Source organism: Oryctolagus cuniculus, chromosome 9 (genome assembly GCF_964237555.1).
Source record: "Oryctolagus cuniculus chromosome 9, mOryCun1.1, whole genome shotgun sequence".
Classification (NCBI taxonomy): domain Eukaryota; kingdom Metazoa; phylum Chordata; class Mammalia; order Lagomorpha; family Leporidae; genus Oryctolagus; species Oryctolagus cuniculus.
Genome location: NC_091440.1, coordinates 93,603 through 112,508, shown reverse-complemented (window position 1 = coordinate 112,508; position 18,906 = coordinate 93,603). Strand labels below are relative to the sequence as shown.

At 48.0% G+C, this 18,906-nt stretch overlaps 1 protein-coding gene across 4 annotated transcripts in view; it reads left to right on the top strand.

Annotated features, from left to right (window-relative positions):
• Positions 1-1,950: 1,950 nt before the first annotated feature.
• CDC16 (cell division cycle 16) overlaps positions 1,951-18,906 on the top strand; it is a 38,092-nt gene continuing 21,136 nt past the window's right edge. For 2 of the 4 annotated variants that reach the window (XR_011378591.1, XM_051829405.2), the window contains exons 1-12: positions 1,956-2,169; positions 4,514-4,568; positions 4,664-4,761; positions 5,587-5,625; positions 5,951-6,091; positions 8,631-8,790; positions 10,055-10,146; positions 10,613-10,746; positions 11,845-11,924; positions 13,960-14,009; positions 15,806-15,879; positions 16,510-16,593. Coding sequence is in view for 2 of the 4 variants with exons in the window: in XM_051829405.2 (XP_051685365.1) it covers positions 2,122-2,169; positions 4,514-4,568; positions 4,664-4,761; positions 5,587-5,625; positions 5,951-6,091; positions 8,631-8,790; positions 10,055-10,146; positions 10,613-10,746; positions 11,845-11,924; positions 13,960-14,009; positions 15,806-15,879; positions 16,510-16,593 (1,055 nt within the window). In the remaining 2 variants the exon portion in view is untranslated. Of the gene's footprint in view, positions 2,170-4,513; positions 4,569-4,663; positions 4,762-5,586; positions 5,626-5,950; positions 6,092-8,630; positions 8,791-10,054; positions 10,147-10,612; positions 10,747-11,844; positions 11,925-13,959; positions 14,010-15,805; positions 15,880-16,509; positions 16,594-18,906 lie in introns of all 4 variants that reach the window. The other 2 variants (XM_051829406.2, XR_011378592.1) reach the window with 2 other exon arrangements.

Genomic DNA, 18,906 nt, shown 5'->3' with positions numbered 1-18,906 from the left:
AGAGCTAGCCAGAGATCGCAGAGACTGGGCCAACCCAGAGGAGGGAGGGAGAGCAAGGGAGAAGTTACTTACAGTTGGTCAAGCGTGGTCCATAGTTAGCCTGGGGCACCAGACAGGTTCAATAAGCGAGGGGGCCTCGAACCCAGAAAGGGGAGGCTCTAAACCTCAGGTCCCCAGTTTCAGCACCATCTGTAAGGTGTCTGGTGCGAAACAGATCTTCCCAGGCAGCGAATCAATTAATTCACAGGCTTTTATTGGGGTTCCGCTCCCGGGCGAGGTTCCACGGTCCCAACAGAGCGGGGCCGGGGAAGTCGCACGTCAGAGGTTGGGAGGGCTCCTTTTATAGATTCAGGGCATGGGAGTTAAAGGTTGAGACGGGTCTGATCCTCATTGGTTGACCTTTAGGCACCCGCAGGGACCCTGACAAGGACTTTCTTCCCCGCAAGTACAGGCAGGGACTTCCATTCCCGCAAGTATAGGTCTTCCTCCTTGCGGATCCCAAAGCTATCACACTAGCAGATGGGAGTCTCTTTCTCTCTGTCTCTACCAGAGAGATTAAACCTAAAAGTGCATTTTTAAAGGCTATTTACCAAGAATTGGAATCGTTAAGTCAGAGTATGAGAAATTTTAGTTTGGGAAAATATTTCAAACTTGTTCATCAATGCTGCTCATTACAGCAATTTATGAGAAAGCTCATTTCCTTGCCAACAAAATGTCATTAATCTTAAACACCTATTTTTTTTTTTTTTTTTGACAGGCAGAATGGACAGTGAGAGAGACAAAGGTCTTCCTTTGCCGTTGGTTCACCCTCCAATGGCCGCCACGGCTGGCGCACTGCGCTGATCCAATGGCAGGAGCCAGGTACTTCTGGTCTCCCATGGGGTGCAGGGCACAAGCACTTGGGCCATCCTCCAGTGCACTCCCTGGCCACAGCAGAGAGCTGGCCTGGAAGAGGGGCAACCGAGACAGAATCCGGCGCCCCGACCGGGACTAGAACACGGTGTGCCGGCGCCGCAAGGCGGAGGATTAGCCTAGTGAGCCGCTGCGCCGGCCAAGAAACACCTATTTTTTTTAAAATATGAAAGTCAGAGTTACACAGGGAGAGGAGAGAGGCGAGGCAAAGAGAGAGGTCTTCCATCTGCTGGTTCACTCCCCAGGTGGCTGCAACGGCTGGAGCTGCACCGATCCAAAGCCAGGAGCTTCTTCCGCGTCTCCCACGCGGGTGCAGGGGCCCAAAGGCTTGGGCCATCTTCCACTGCTCTCCCAGGCCACAGCAGAGAGCTGGATCGGAAGTGGAGCAGCCGGGTGTCGAACCGGCGCCTCAGGCCAGGGCATTAACCCGCTGTGCCACAGCACCTATTCTTTTAATTTGAGAGAGAGCGCGCCAGCTCTCCCATCTGCTGGTTCCATCCGCAAGCGCCCAACACAGCTGGGGCTGCGTCAGGGGACGCCAGGGGCCTAGCACTCCATCCGCTCTCCCACGTGCCTGCCTGGGACCCATTCATTTGAGCCATCACCGATGGCCTCCAAATAGGAGAAGCTGGATCGGAAGCAGAGCCAGGACTGGAACCTGGGGACGCCAGTGCGGGATGCCAGCGACCCAAGCGGCGCGCCTTAGCTTCTTAGGCTTTTGCTTATTTTTGTTCGCAGCTCCCTCTTCTAGAGCCTGAGATGAGCCTCTTGGGTTTTCCCAAAAGGCATCCGAAAGGGCCACTGAGCTGGCCAACGCCCCTTCTGCGGATGGGGGCGAGCTCGCGCCGCCCCGGCGCCCGCCTGCGACCCGCGGCCGTGTCGATGACCCTCCCGTGGACTAGGTAAACTAGCCCGGCGCCCGAGCGCCTCGAGACGCCCACTGGCCGGGGAAGGAACTCGGGACAACCGGAACGCCTCGGAACCAGAGGCGCCGCCGCTCGCACCGGAGGGAACGCTTTTGCGGGTGACTTCCGGGGCGGGGCCTTCGGGAGCGGAAGTGCCGGGTGGCGGGGCGGGGGGGCCGCGGGGGATCCTGGTGTCTGAGGGGGCCGGCTGGAGCCGGGCGCGAGGGCTCGCGAGCCTCGGAGCGGGCGCTTTCCGGGAGGCGGGTGCGGCGTCGACCGGCGCCTCACGCCCCGGCTCGCGGCCATGAACTTGGAGAGGCTGCGGAAGCGCGTCCGGCAGTACCTGGACCAGGTGGGTGGTCCGGCCGGGACCCTGGGCCTCGAGTGCGCCCGGGCCTGGGGGCCGCGGTGATGGCGGAGGGGCGAGGGAGGGGTCGGACTGGCGCGGGCCGCGGCTCGGCCGGCGGGAGGCCCCCGGGGTCGGGCGCCGCTGCAGGGAGGCCGCCCACGTGTCAGGCCCGCGGCCGGCCGGGATCGGAGGGTCGTCTCAGAGCAGATTTGCGGGGTGCTCCGTGAGCTTGGCCGGCCAGCAGAGCGTCGGCTGCAGTCGTAGTTGCGGTTCTTACTGACTGAGCGAAGATGTCAACTCGCCTGCCGTCCCGAGTCAGCGCTTTTAAAATCTTGCTAACCGCATCCGCGTTCCCTGCCTGCCTTTGAACGACAGCACAGCGTGCTAAGGCAGGAAGTGTCCCCAGAATCTGCAGCCACGTCTTTGTGCGCGATGCCGTGAAGATTTGCTAAAACGCTGGCGGGCAGTGCATTGGAAACGCAGTGAGGAGAGGGCGCGTTCCAGCGCAGTGTTCCGGGTTGAACGCTGCGTGATTCGGCCAAACGTTTGCAGTTGCTGGAGAGCTGTCGTTTTGTTTGCCATACGTCCCTTGAATCAAACAGCAGATGTGTTCCAGCCGTTTTTTTCTTGGCCGTGGGATGTATCGAGGAGTAAGACAGGCCTGGTTCTGCCAGCAGGGACCATCCCGTGGGTGTCCCCTTTCCGCCCCCCGGCAGCGGATGTCCGTGTTTCACGTGCAGGGAGCGGGCAGAGGTGGGAGAGGGGCTGAGTGAGGGCCAGGAGACTGCAGTGGCCATGGTGAATCTGAGTGGCTCATTTCTGGTGGAGCTGGCCGGAGAAGGGGACTTTCCCAGTGGTCAGTGAAGGTTTGTGTGTGTTTGAAATTTGAGTAGTACTCAGTTCACAACTGTGTTGTATGAGGTGTTTGAGTGCAGGGTTTCATCTAGGAAATTTCATTTTGGGATTCACTAACAGCTTGTTGAAAGTGTTGCTATGAGCCGGCGCCGTGGCTCAATAGGCTAATCCTCCACCTTGCGGCGCCGGCACACCGGGTTCTAGTCCCGGTTGGGGCGCTGGATTCTGTCCCGGTTGCCCCTCTTCCAGGCCAGCTCTCTGCTATGGCCAGGGAGTGCAGTGGAGGATGGCCCAGGTGCTTGGGCCCTGCACCCCATGGGAGACCAGGAAAAGCACCTGGCTCCTGGCTCCTGCCAGGATCAGCGCGGTGCGCCGGCTGCAGCGGCGGCCATTGGAGGGTGAACCAACGGCAAAGGAAGACCTTTCTCTCTCTGTCTCTCTCTCACTGTCCACTCTGCCTGTCAAAAAAAAAAAAAAAAAAAAAAAAGTGTTGCTATGTAAATATCAATACAAGAAGTACTAATGACTAGAGACTGAGCTATTGCAAAATAATCATTTAAATTATCTCCTGTTTTAGATACTTGCTGATACATTTTTGCAGTGTATGAGTATAAACACCCCCTGGGTGGGGGTTTGCTGCAGGGGTTTGAGAGGCACCTTGGGGTGTCCGCATCCTATGTCAGAGCACCTGGGTAGAGTCCTGGCTCTGCTTCTGATCCAGTGTCCTGCTAATGTGCCCCCTGGGAAGCAACAGGTGATGGCTGAAGTTCGTGGTCCCTGCCACCCATGTGAGGGATCTGGGTTGAATTCTTGGCTCATGGCAGGAATCTGGGGAGTGAACCAGGGGATGGAAGCTCACTCGCTCTTGCGCCCGCGCTCTCTGCCTTTTTTTTTTTTTTTTCTCTTTTAAGATGTATTTATTTATTTGAAAGTCACAGAGAGAGGGGATGAGAGATAATCTTCCAGCCACTGGTTCACCGCCCCCAGATGGCCATAATGGCCAGGGCTGAGCTAGGCCAAAGCCAGGAACTTGAGTTGGGTCTCCCACTTGGGTAGCAGAGGCCCAAACACTTGGGCCATCTTTTGCTGCTTTTCCCAGGACATTAGCTGGGAGCTAATTGGAAGTGGAGCAATCAGGACTCTAACCAGCGCCCGTATGGGATGCTGGTGTCTCAGGCGTCGGCTTTACCAACTATACCACAACACCAGCCCCTCTCTGCTTTTCAAATGAAATAAAAGTATAATTTAATAAAAAGCCTTAATGAATTGTATATGCAGAAATTCTACAGTAATATTTTTATTGTGCCATTGAACTAAAACTCATGCTAGCTGAGCTGTAACACTGTGGTGTGACAGACCCCATGCTACATGTAACAGGCTGTTGTGTGGAAGTGTTGGTGTATGCTGTAGGGGTCTACTAACTGTAGGTGTCTGTTTAAAGCTGTTGAAGTGACAGCACACTCACCGCTTGCCTTTCCTTTTTTGTGCTCAGCAACAGTATCAGAGTGCTCTGTTTTGGGCAGATAAAGTAGCTTCCCTCTCTCATGGTAAGTGACAAATGCCAAGTTTTTTCTGTTTAACCTTTTGAAATGTTTCTGTCTCGCCTTGCACCTCTGACGTCTTGTGTGACTGTTCCCTGCAGAGGAGCCCCAGGACGTGTATTGGCTGGCTCAGTGCCTGTACCTGACCGCACAGTATCACAGAGCAGCCCATGCGCTCCGCTCTCGGAAACTGGACAAAGTGAGTGCAGAGTCGTGTGAACTTAACAACTTGGATTAGTGTTTTAGGAGCATCTCCTCTTTATGCCAAACTTGTTTAAAGGGGTTCAGTATTTAGTTTTTCTTGAATGTGAAAAGATATTAGTTATTTCTAACCATGGTCCCTCCATCTAGTCACTGAGTTCTACAGATTCTGTGTTCTCTGCAGCTTTGAAATCACGGTATCTCTTTTCATCTCCTCACCACTATTGCTAAACTCTCTGTCTTGTCTCTTTTCTCCACTAACATTTCCTCCCTTCCCACCTTCCCTGGGTCCAATTCACTTGTAAACTGCAAGGATGGCCTGGATCTGATTTTGTCACCCACGGAGTCTTTCAGCAATTTCCTGTTACCTACAGGATCAAGTCAGATGCCTGAGGTCCTCCAGGATTTCTCTCTAGTCTGTGTTTAACTTGCTGCCACCATCAGTGCAAGTAGCACAGTCTGTTTTGAGCTGCCTTGGTTCCTTGGACCTGTAGCACCCAGTGCCTGGTTGCGCCCAGCTCCTCACCAACCCTCTCTCTGCCATGTCTCCTTCTTGAGCTGCTTGCGTGTACTTCTTTTGTGGTGCTTATCCGCTGTGCTGTTTTTGTCTCCCTGTTGTATGTAACTGCTAAAGCAGACCCTCAGTCCTTTTTGAATCCTTAGTGAACAGGAGGCTAATGATCAATATAGGTTTTAAAAGTACTGGAATATTTTTTTACACTGCAATGAGAAATTATGAAATTAGCTCTCTATCCTTCCAGTTTTTTTAAGTGAAGAGACATACTATTTTGACTACTTTTTGATGGTTTTCTTTCTTTTCTAGCTATATGAAGCATGTCGATACCTTGCAGCTAGATGCCATGTAAGTGTTCTCAGTTCCAGTTTTGTTCAATGAGACTTTGATCATGCAGTGTTAGGTCTCCTGCATGTATATGTGAGAATTTTAATGGTGGTTCATGGCAGGTTATTAAAGTATTTCATGAGCAAATGTTCATTTCTTTTTCACTGTTTGCTGTAAAATACTGGTTCTTCATTTACTAAAAGGTGACATGCCTGAAGAAAATTGTATTTTAGACATTTTAAAATCTATGGATATAATACTTTGATTTCCCTTTAAAGCTGTAGAGTATGTGTGTGTGTTTGCTGTGAGAAGCCACGCTGATGACTAGCGTTTCTGTTCTCTGTAGTATGCTGCAAAAGAGCACCAGCAGGCTCTCGACATTCTTGATATGGAGGAGCCAATCAACAAAAGATTATTTGAAAAATACTTGAAGGATGAGAGTGGTTTGAAAGACTCCTCCAGTGACTGGGAGATGTCACCATCCTCAGTAAGTGACAATATTTTCACTCTCATTGAAATCAGGAAGAACTCACATTGCTAGCATCCTTGTGTAATGGTGCTTGCCGACTTATTTATGCACCTCAGCATCTCACCCAGCAAGATGAGAACTTTCTGAGCTGTCAGCTGGAAGCTGTAATTAGGTTCTCAGATGCACCTGAGGTGGTCTGGCCTGCTCTCTCCCTCTAAAGTTCTGACAACGTGCACCACTATCTGTGGGTGGGACAGCCTTCCTCCTGGTTCTATGTTCTGTGTTTTGGACCCAAAGAAACCTTGATTGGCTCAGTTTGTTTCTTTCCAGGAAATACTGTTTATTTCACGGTTCTTTGTTCTGTTTTCCTCATATGTTCCAGTTTGCATACTTCCCAAGATCTCGTACAGAGACTATGAAATATAACTTAATATCAGCCACAGTCAGATGGCTAATACGAATTGTTACTTTTTTTTCACAGTTTGCTGAGACATAATTCACACCCAATGCAATTCATTCACTTAGAAATGTGCAGTTTGATGGTGTTTAGTATATTGAGCGTATTCACAGAAGTGGTCAGTTCTGGAACGTCTGGTATATTCGCAGAGTGGTACAGGCCTCGTGGTCAGTTCTGGAATGTCTAGTATGTTTACAGGGTGGTACAGGCCTTCCCTGCTCTGTTCTAGAACATTTAGTGTATTCACAGAGTGGTGCAGGCCTTGTGGTCAGTTCTCAGAACATCTTTTATCCTGCAGGGACCCTGAATCCCTTGATTTTCACCCCAGTTCTTTGTATCAGACGTGTAAGGAACCTGGTTCTCGTTTCCATCTTAGAGCATGAGGAATATTGCACATTCTAGGTTTTTTTCTCTACTGTCCGTCCGTCCCTCCCTCCCTCCCTCCCTCCCTCCCTTCTGTCTTAATCTGTTTACTCATCTACTTTATGTATTCAGAAGCAAGTTAATTTTTCTGCCAGGAAATGCTTTTATGAATGAGTTTGGAATTATTTTTGAATCTTTTAGCATTTATCTGCTAAGAAATGGGTAATTCATTTATAATGTTGTTAAATTACTTTTTTTCAGTGTCTCAGAAGATACTGTCTAGGTCTAAGATTCTCACAATGCCAGTTGTTTTTAAAATGTCGATTGACAAATTCCTTTCAAATCCTTGATGATTCTTGCTGCTTCTCAGCTGCAGTTCTTGAGGTTCAGTTCTGGAAAGGGAGTCAGGTTTCCATAAATCTCTTGTAAGTGGTGGTGCTGAGTTGCTGTTGTGCATGTTCCTGTGTGTTGTCCTAGGAGGGGTAGTAGCATCTGTAACCCCGCAGAGGTCTGTAAGTTAGGTTGTGTTTCCCCCTCTTTACCAATGGGAACAGGAAACAGAAGCCATGAGAGGGTAGATCACTTGTCAAAGCTCATGAGTACGTGACATGGCTTTGATATGAACTCATGTGTGTCCAGCTGCACCAAGCCATGCTCCTGGCTAGTGGGACCCCTGTGCTGCATTGCTGTCAGTTTTTCACAAACTAAGATCTTTTCACAGGGGAAAGAAAGTTTGCTGTCTTTCTTTTTTTTTTTTTTTTTTTTTTTTTTTTGACAGGCAGAGTGGACAGTGAGAGAGAGAGAAAGGTCTTCCTTTGCCGTTGGTTCACCCTCCGATGGCCGCCGCGGCCAGCGCGCTGCGGCTGGCGCACCGCGCTGATCTGATGGCAGGAGCCAGGTGCTTCTTCTGGTCTCCCATGGGGTGCAGGGCCCAGGGACTTGGACCATCCTCCACTGCACTCCCTGGCCATAACAGAGAGCTGGCCTGGAAGAGGGGCAACCGGGACAGAATCTGGCGCCCCGACCGGGACTAGAACCCAGTGTGCCGGTGCCTCAAGGTGGAGGATTAGCCTAGTGAGCCGCAGCGCCGGCCAGTTTGCTGTCTTTCAATCCTTGATGTATTTGGGGCAGAACAAATGATGAACCCAGTAGCTGTGGCATGTACAGGAAGATTTGTTGGGCTAAAGTGATTTGAACTCCAGGAAGAAAGACTAGAGAAGCTGTGTTTTGTTTTCTCATGTTCACGTAATTATTATTCTTTTTTTTTTTTTTTTTTTTTGACAGGTAGAGTTATAGACAGTGAGAGTGAGAGAGAGAGAGAAAGGTCTTCCTTCTGTTGGTTCACTCCCCAAATGGCCGCTATGGCCGGAGCTGCACCAATCCGAAGCCAGGAGCCAGGTGCTTCTTCCTGGTCTTCCATGAGGGTGCAGGGGCCCAAGCACTTAGGCCATTCTCCACTGCCCTCCTGGGCCACAGCAGAGAGCTGGACTGGAAGAGAAGCAACTGGGACTAGAACCTGACACCCATATGGGATGCCGGCGCCGCAGGTAGAGGATTAACCAAGTGAGCCACGGCGCCGGCCCTTCAAGTAATTCTTAACAATGATTTAACAGTTGGGATGAACTAAATCTTGCAGAAGTATTAAAGCTTCTTGCCATTCTAATAATAAATAATTTATAGTAAAAAAATAAGTTTAGAAGCATTAATAACTTAGTATGTGACTTGTATTTTCATCAGATAAAGAGTTCAATTTGTCTTTTACGAGGGAAGATCTATGATGCTCTGGATAACCGAACCTTAGCTACCTACAGCTACAAAGAAGCTTTGAAGCTCGACGTCTACTGTTTTGAGGCATTTGATCTTTTAACGTCACACCACATGTTAACAGCCCAAGAAGGTTCGGAAGCTCTGGTATTCTTATGTTTAGCACAGTTAATGCTGTTTTTTTCTCTGAAATCTGGAGTCAAGAGTAGGCGTAAGCAGACCTGCTAAATAATTTTCACAGTGACTTCATATGAGAGCACACCGCCAGACGCAGTACTGCCTTTTGCTATTGTAGGGATTTCTATGATGTGAGAGGCCATCTGTGGGGAGTGATCTGAAGTAGTGCAGGTGGAACTGAGGCTTCAGTATTGGATTCAGTGATCCCAGCCTGGCTGCATGGTCAGTCCCTGAGAAACTGAGAACACCAGGTCCCAACTCCAGACCTGCTCAGTCAGTCTCCAGAGGTGAGGCATCAGACGACCTCAGGCTCCAGATGACCCTCATGTACCATAGGGGCTGAGCCACTGACCTGGTGTTCAGTGCTGGTGCGAAGTGGGTGACAGAAGGAACAGAAAGTGGGGTTCAGACATCTCAGCCTAGTGCAGTGATTCTTGTCTAGTGCACTTTTTTTTTTTTTTAAGATTTATTCATTTATTTGAAAGAGTTAACACAGAGAAGGAGAGAGGCAGAGAGAGAGAGGTCTTCCATCCATTGGTTCATTCCCCATTTGGCTGCAGTGGCTGGAACTGTGCCGATCTGAAGCCAGGAGCCAGGAGCTTCCTCTAGGTCTCCCATGCAGCTGCAGGGGCCCAAGGACTTGGGCCATCTTCTACTGCTGTTCCAGGATATAGCAGGGAGCTGGATCGGAATTAGAGCAGCTGGGTCTTGAACTGGTGCCCATATGGGAAGCCGGCACTGCAGGTGGTGGCTTTATCTGCCATGCCACAGTGCGGGGCCCCGTCCAGTACACTTTTGCCCTTGGGGACATTGGCCTTGTCTGCAGATCTTGGTTGTCACCACAAGGGGGAAGGAATGAGAGATGGGAGGTTGCTGCTGGCATCTAATGCCTGGAGGTCACAGGTTCTGCTGAATACTGTGCAGTGCGGGGATGTTCTCACAACAGACAGTGGAGCTAAGGTCGGGGAGGGGGCCTCAGTCCGGCTGATGTCAGCAGCCACCTGCAGGCTTCCTGGCCCAGCTCTAGAAGAGGTGCCTCTGCCTTCTGGGTGACTCACCTGGGTTTGGGAACATAGTGCCAGCTTTGTCTAGAACCTTCTAAGCTTATTTTCTTTTTTGAAGTTTTATTTAGTAGGAACTATAGGAGAATATTTTTAACTGCTTTGTTTTTTTCTATGAATATTATGAGGACATTCTCTTTTTTTCTTACCGTTTATAAGAAAAAGAACTTCTTGACTCACTACCTCTTAACAAACTTTGTGCCGAAGAACAGGAATTGCTACGTTTTCTATTTGAAAACAAATTAAAAAAGGTAAGGAAAACACAAAATTAGTATTTACTTTATGTAAATGTCTTGTTTCTTCCACTAAATTTGGCCTCTTATTTTTAAAAATAAAAAAAATTAAGATACTTTGTAAGATTAGATCCAGATTATTTAAAATACATGATATGATTCCTAAAAAAACAAAACTTTCTTCCTTCCAAGGACTCCTTATACTAAAAGGTTGAATTATCAAATCAATGGGATGGTGTTGCATGTAAATAAGGATTTTTCTTGTGTTTCCTGAGCCCCTGCTTGGTGAAGTGCTTCTTGTCAGGGGACTGTGCAAGGACATTGAGAGGAGTCTTGATGACACTTGAAGTCAGTGAAGTTGTCAGAGACTTACGTTTGTCCTTGCTTGTGTAAATGTTTCAACCACTTAGGCCAAACAGAGATTGAGTTTGTCTTTTGATTTGTTGTTGTTCATTGAGTTTATGTTTTGATTTCTCTGTTTCAGTATAATAAACCTGGTGAAACTGTCATTCCTGAGTCTGTAGATGGCCTGCAGGAGAACCTGGATGTGGTAGTGTCTTTAGCGGAGAGACATTATTATAACTGTGACTTTAAGATGTGCTACAAGCTTACTTCTGTGTGAGTATATCCATCTGTTTTTGTATAGGGCCTTGGGGTCTAGCACATATCCAAGTAACACACAGATGAGCTTTCTGTATACTCTGGGGCTAGGTGTGGGTCAATGAGGTCGCCTTTACTGTTAGCTGAGCACCAAACGGGGCGCTGTCCTAAAAGAGCAACTGACAAGCACAGGACTGCAGATTGCAAGTGACTGTTTGCACTGGGAAGAGTGTCCGTCTTCCTCGCCCCAGTCTTAATAATCGTTGGCAAATGTGAAAGTACTCTTTTGGTGCACAGCTTTTTATAAAATATGCTCTCTTTATTTAAGTATAGGCTAATACAGCCTTACAGGCACTGTGTGCTGGTCTGGCACCTCACTTGCACAACAGTATTCCAGTCTGTGTAATTCACACTTATCCTTCAGCTAAATTACATATGCTGAATTGTGTGTATCTTTTGGGCTGTTTAAGATTTTTTTTTTTTTTTTTTTTTTTGACAGGCAGAGTGGACAGTGAGAGAGAGAGACAGAGAGAAAGGTCTTCCTTTGCCGTTGGTTCACCCTCCAATGGCCGGCGCGGCCGGCGCGCTGTGGCCGGCGCACCGCGCTGATCCGATGGCAGGAGCCAGGAGCCAGGTGCTTTTCCTGGTCTCCCATGGGGTGCAGGGCCCAAGCACCTGGGCCATCCTCCACTGCACTCCCTGGTCACAGCAGAGGGCTGGCCTGGAAGAGGGGCAACCGGGACAGAATCTGGCGCCCCGACCGGGACTAGAACCCGGTGTGCCGGCGCCGCTAGGCGGAGGATTAGCCTAGTGAGCTGCGGCGCCGGCTTAAGATTTTTTTAAATCACAAAATGTATAATTGGCAAATACTTGTGATCCATTTAATCTTCATATTGTTTCTGATGCTTTTAAATAATTGGACTTTATTTTATATAAGTGTGTTGATTTGTGGTAAACATATGTGATACTGTTTATTTTCATTCTTCCCAAATATACCACAATTTTTTCATTTATAAGCTAGCCATTGTCTTAGTCTGAAGGTGGTGGAGTGAGGTGCAGTGCTGGGTGCTAGCACTGTTTCTGAGGTGCTGATGGGTCGGTTGCTTTAACTTTCAGAGTAATGGAGAAAGACCCTTTCCATGCAAACTGTTTGCCTGTACATATAGGGACACTGGTGGAACTGAATAAAGCGAATGGTAAGACTTCTTTCTTTTTTTTTTTTTTTTTTTTTTTTTTTTGACAGGCAGAGTGGACAGTGAGAGAGAGAGACAGAGAGAAAGGTCTTCCTTTGCCATTGGTTCACCCTCCAATGGCCGGCGCGGCCGGCGCGCTGTGGCCGGCGCACCGCGCTGATCCGATGGCAGGAGCCAGGAGCCAGGTGCTTTTCCTGGTCTCCCATGGGGTGCAGGGCCCAAGCACCTGGGCCATCCTCCACTGCACTCCCTGGTCACAGCAGAGGGCTGGCCTGGAAGAGGGGCAACCGGGACAGAATCTGGCGCCCCGACCGGGACTAGAACCCGGTGTGCCGGCGCCGCTAGGCGGAGGATTAGCCTAGTGAGCCGCGGCGCCGGCCAAGACTTCTTTCTTACTAAAACAGTTCTTGAGACAAAAAGTAATTTCTGTAACTCTTAAAATTTTGTGTTTCTGATCCTGGGTAGTTGAGATTGCAGGTAACAACATTATAGAATTCTCCAGTAAAAGTAAGATGAGGGGAAAGAACTGTGTATCACAGTGACCTCTAACACAGTGGTTTAAATCTTTATCCCTGTTTCCTTTTTTTTTTTTTTTTTTAAGATTTAATTTATTTATTTAAGAGGTGGTTAAAGACAGAGAGAGAGAAACAAAGGTCTTTCATTTGCTGGCTCATTCCCCAAATGGCCACAACGGCCAGAGCTGGTTCTCTCTTAAGCCAGGAGCCCGGAGCTTCTTCTGGGTCCCTCATGAGAGTGCAGATGCCCAAGCATTTGGGCCATCTTCCACTGCTTTCCCAGGCCATAGCAGAGAACTGGATCAGAAAAGGAGCAGCTGGGACATGAACCGTCGCCCGTGTGGGACACCAGCATTGAATCGGAGGCTTAGCCTACTGTGCCACAGCACCAGCCCCCAATCCCTGCTTCCTTTTCTAAGATGTAACTTGTGGTTCCAGGTCTGTTAGGGTTAGAGTGTTTTTTTTTTTTCTTCTTTTTGTAAATTAAATAAGAAAACTGATGTGGCAAGAGGTAGTAAGTGTTAAAAATCAGAAGGGAACAAACAGTTGTGTTTTCTATATTTTTGCATTTCAGAAACAGTTGTGTTTGGACTGTATTTGCCCTTCAGTGTTTCAAAACTGTATAGAGGGGCCGGCTCTGTGGTATAATACGTTAAGCTTCTGCCTGTGGCGCTGGAATCCCATATAGGTGCCAGTTCATGTCCTGGCTGCTCCACTTCTGATCCAGCTCTCTGCTGTGACCTGGGAAAGCAGTAGAAGATAGCATAAGTACTTGGGCCCCTTCCCTCGTGGGAGACCCAGAGGAAGCTCCTGTCTCCTGGCTTTGGATTGGCTCAGCTCTGGCCACTGTGGCCACCTGGGGAGTAAACCGGTCACTTGGGGAGTGAGCCGGCAGATGGAAGACCTTTCTCTCTGTCTCATCCTCTGTCTGTAACTCTCCCTCTCAAATAAGTAAATAAATAAAGAAATAAACCTTAAAAAAAAAAAAAAAAAGAAAACAAAACTGTATAGAGAGCCCTGTCTGGAGGGGAAGCCCAGGCGTCAAGCTTACTGTGGTCTATGGCTGCAGCATAGTGTGCCCCGAGTTGTGAGATGCTGAGGTTTACATATTTCTCAGAAGGAAATAATCTGGCTGATCTGGTCAGCTGTGGAGTTTGCTGAGGCACATTGGTTGTGTGTGGTTGCAGTGGTGGCCTGGACAGTGTGGTGAAGTTCATTGTCAGGGCACCATGGTGCCCATGCTGCCCACCTTGTGTCCCTCCGCACTCAGTCACTCATTAAGCGCTTGGTGGCTGCGTGGGCCTGGCACCTGGTGAGGTGTTGGGCCTGTGTTTGCCTGATGAGGCTTTTCTACTTCACTAGGTAAATGGCTGTTGAATCTGGCAGGAAAGAAGGTATGAAATTATTGCTGTGAGAACAGACTTTGTGTCGTTGTGAACAGTTGGGACTAAGGGGAAAGTCCTATTTTAAATTGCATTTGATGTGAGTAATTATATTCCTTTTTTTCTTTTTCCCTAATACAGAGCTTTTCTATCTGTCTCATAAACTGGTGGATTTATATCCCAGTAATCCTGTAAGTAATGTAAATGTCTTTTCCAGCAGTGTATTTTGTTACCTGAACTTTAATAAAATACTGAATTAGTATTTAGATAATAGCTTATTTTTAAATTTAAGCAAATAAATTTTTTTTTTTTGACAGGCAGAGTGGACAGTGAGAGACACAGAGAAAGGTCTTCCTTTTGCCATTGGTTCATCCTCCAGTGGCTGCCGTGGCCGGCGCGCTGCAGCCAGCGCACCATGCTGATCCGAAGCCAGGAGCCAGGTGCTTCTCCTGGTCTCCCATGGGGTGCAGGGCCCAAGCACCTGGGCCATCCTCCACTGCACTCCCAGGCCACAGCAGAGAGCTGGCCTGGAAGAGGGGCAGCCGGGACAGAATCCGGCGCCCCGACCGGGACTAGAACCCGATGTGTGGGCGCCGCAAGGTGGAGGATTAGCCTATTGAGCCGCGGCGCCGGCTGCAAATAATGTTTTATTTAAAGTGTTGAGTAGAATCTCTTGGTGCTTAGAATACTTAGATATCAGCATTAACTTTTTTAGTTCATGAAGTATTTTTTTTTTATTTAACATTTTATTTATTTATTTGAGAGGTAGAGCTACAGACAATGAGAGAGAGATAGAGAGAAAGGTATTCCAGCCGCAACTGCCATAGCTGAGCCGATCCAAAGCCAGGAGTCAGGAGCTTCTTCTGGGTCTCCCATGTGGGTATAGGGGCCCAAGCACGTGGGTCATCTGCTGCTTTCCCAGGCCATTACAGAGAGCTGGATTGGAAGAGGAGCAGCCAGGACTCGAACCAGTGCCCATGTGGGATGCTGGTGCTGCAGGCGGAGGATTAACCTGTGCCATAGTGCTGGCCCCGAAGGTGTTTTTTAATTAGACTGAAACAATAACTTTAAAACTAAAACCTTTGTGTTTTTCTCATTATAGAGATTATACATGCTTGTTATTTAAAAATACTTAGTATACAGAAATATAAAGTAGTGACTGTGCCAGTAATACTCCCACTCTTCAGAAGAAATGCTAATAATTGATAGGTAGCTTTGGGGCAGCCATTCAGCCTGCATCTCATATTGGAGTACCTGGGTTGGATCCCTAGCTCTTGACCCCAGCTTCCTGCCAGTGTAGACCCTGGGAGGCAGCAGGTGGTGGCTCAAGTGGTTGGGTTCCTGCCACTCACATTGGAGATCTGGATTAAGCTCCTGGCCCCTGGCTTCAGCCTGACCCAGCCCTGACTGTTGCAGGAGTGAATCAGCAGATGGGAATGTGTGTGTGTACTCTGCCTCTCAGATAATTTTTTAAAAATTGATGGCTTGTTCACATTTTATGTGTAAGATGATTCACTGAATTGCATGCTGTCTGAATCAGTGTCTTCCAAGCTGCCGTGGGGAAATGTGGATGGGAATGGACTCAGAAGCTGTGTCCTTATGACAGAGTCAGGAGTCAAGCTCTGAGTCAGATCTGCACCCTGGCACAGTGTGAAATGTGCAGGAGAAGCCAGCTAGACACGAGCCACACTAAGGGGAGAGCCAGGAAGTGCCTAGGAGGGCCAGGGCTCCAGCTTGCTTTGAAATACCATGTCCCTTAGGAGCCCTGTCTTGGTGTTGAAGCCAACTGGGGGATGGGGATTAGTTGTGGAGTTCCTGTTGTGTTCTCATCTAGGACCAAATAGATAGACTGTCTGGGAAATTTCTGACTTGAACTAGAATAAATGACATAGGAACATCTAGTCTTACTTTTGTGTGGTCTAATGTGTTATAAATACTTATTGAAAACTAAGTGTCTTTTGGTCACGGTAAATTTTGAACATTTTAGGTGTCTTGGTTTGCAGTGGGATGTTATTATCTCATGGTTGGTCATAAAAATGAACATGCCAGAAGATACCTCAGGTATGCATTTATTGTCTTGCCCCTGCTGTGAACCTGTAGGAAGCCATTTCTTGCTGCTGTGCTGTAAGTGCAGGGATTAGTGTTGAGGACTTGAGTGTGGGTGAGGAGTGAGTATTTCTTCAGACTCAAGATGCCGTGGCAGAAGATAAACTAAATCAGTTCTCCTGGAGCTCAGATGTTTTTAATACTATCAATGAGAACAAATATGAAATGAAATAATATAGTTGCAGAGGTTGTTTTTCATTACAGAGATACTATTAACCTTTTGTTTTTAAGACTTATCCTGTAAATAATTGTGAAATTACACGAAGCTTCACTTAACACCAGGGTCACTGGATGTGACTGTAAAGCAGAATTCTCCACTACGTGAACTCATTCCTATGTGGATCTGCTGAAGATGAAGCCGCACAGCCCAGTCAGGCTCTCCAACCAGGGTCAGGTGATAGGAAACTGTCCAATATGTGAAGAATTAATTACAGACTGAATGTAGTGGATCCTGTGATTTCATCTATGCAAAGTAGAAAGTGATCTCTAAGGGAGAATGGTCTTTGGGGTCAGACTTGAATTCTGATCCAAGTTTTGTGATCACTAACAATAGTGCTTTGGCAAAGTTACTTTCTCTCTTCTCAGAAAGTGGGGATCGGGGCCAACATCCCATATTGGAGCTCTGCTTCCAGTCCTGGCTGCTCCGCTTCTGATCCGGCTCCCTGGAAGGTAGCGGAGGATGCCCCAAATACTTTGGCCCTGCTATGCACACGGGAGACATGGATGGTGTTCTGGGCTCCTGGTTTCGACTTGGCCCAGCACTGGCTGTGGCAGGCATTTGGGGAGTGAACCAGTCTTTCTTGCCACTCTCCGTTTCAAATAAATAAATATATATATTTTTACATGGGAATATGTGTGTGTGTGTATGTGTGTGTGTATATATATATATAATTAACACACAAAATGTTACAGCTTTCATATAAACAATAATTCATTACAGGATACTATTACGGGAAAAAGCCATTTACAATAACATCAATGAAGATAAAACATTTAGGAATAGCATTAACAAAATATATGCAAAACTTATATGAGTTGGGGCTGGTGCTGTGGCGTAGTGGGTAAACCCACACCCTGCAATGCTGGCATGCCGTATGGGCAGCGGTTTGAGACCCAGCTGCTCCACTGTCGATCCAGCTCTCTGCTATGGCCTGGGAAAGCAGTAGAAGGTGACCCAAGTCCTTGGGCCCCTGCAACCAAGTGGGAGACCCAGAAGAAGCTCCTGGCTCCTGGCTTTGAATCGGCGTGGCTCCAGCTGTTGTAGCCACCTGGGTAGTGAACCAGCGGATGGAAGACCTATCTCTCTCTCTCTGCTTCTCCTTTTCTCTCTGTGTAACTCTGACTTTGCAGTAACTAAATACATCTTAAAAAAAAAAAAAAAACTTATATGAGGAAAACTTTTTTTAATAGAAAGCTTTGATTTAATAAGTATAAATTTCATAGGTACAACTTTTGGATTATAGCATTTTCCCCCCCATACCCGCCTTCCCTCCCCCAAACCGCCTCACCTCCTACTCCCTCTCTCGTCCCATTCTTCATTAAGTTTCATTTTTAATTATCTTTATATGCAGAAGATCAACTCTATACTAAGTAAAGATTTCAATGGTTTTATATATATTTTTAAAGATTTATTTATTTATTTGAAAGAGTTACACAGAGAGGCAGAGAGATCTTCCATCCACTGGGTCACTTCCCAGTTGGCTGCAACGGCTGGAGCTGTCCTGATCCAAAGCCAGGAGCCAGGAGCTTCCTCTGGGTCTCCCACCTGAGTGCAGGGCCCCAAGGACTTGGGCCATCTTCTACTGCTTTCCCAGGCCACAGCAGAGAGCTGGATTGGAAGTGGAGCAGCCAGGTCTTGAACTGGCGCCCATGTGGGATGCTGGCACTGCAGGTGGCAGTTTTACCTGCTATGCCACAGCATAAATATATAAATATATATATATTTATATATATATATATTTATTTTTTATTTAATTAATTTATTTTTTGACAGGCAGAGTGGACAGTGAGAGAGGGACAGAGAGAAAGGTCTTCCTTTGCCGTTAGTTCACCCTCCAATGGCCGCCGCGCTGCAGCCGGTGCACCGCACTGATCCGAAGGCAGGAGCCAGGTGCTTCTCCTGGTCTCCCAAGGGCTGCAGGGCCCAAGGACCTGGACCATCCTCCACTGCACTCCCTGGCCATAACAGAGAGCTGGCCTGGAAGAGGGGCAACCAGGACAGAATCCGGCACGACCCGGACTAGAACCCGGTGTGCCGGCGCCGCAAGGTGGAGGATTAGCCTATTGAGCCACGGCACCAGCCTTTTTATTTATTTTTTTGATAGGCAGAGTTAGACAGTGAGAGAGAGAGAGACAGACAGAAAGGGCTTCCTTCTGTTGGTTCACCCCCCAAATGGCTGCTGCAGCTGGTGCACTGCGCCCATCCGAAGCCAGGAGCCAGGTGCTTCCTCCTGGTCTCCCACGTGGGTGCAGGGCCCAAGCACTTGGGCCATCCTCCACTGCACTCCCGGGCCACAGCAGAGAGCTGGACTGGAAGAGGAGAAACCAGGACAGAATCCAGCACCCCAACCGGGACTAGAACCCTGGGTACCGGTGCTGCAGGCGGAGGAGGATTAGCCAAGTGAGCCGTGGCGCCAGCAAATATATATATATATATATATATATTTTGAAAATAACTAAAAATGATGTGCTTCTGTCCCAGGATTGTTAGGAAATTGTTAAGATGGTTTGAAAGGCTTTTGCACTGGGAGGAAGATTGAGTTCTCTTTGTGTCCAGCATTTTAGAGAAGCTACAGGCTTTAGGAAGGCTGTCGGTGCTGTGATTTCCCTGTATGTTTGTCTTGTTTTGTGATATGTTCTCTTTATTCCTTATTGTGAATTAGCCATTCCAGTGTGTCCCCTAATTGAAGACTGCACATAGTCCAGTGCATGTAACTAGGGCGAATCTCTTAGTACTGTGTGTAGCCTATTATGCTCTTAGGC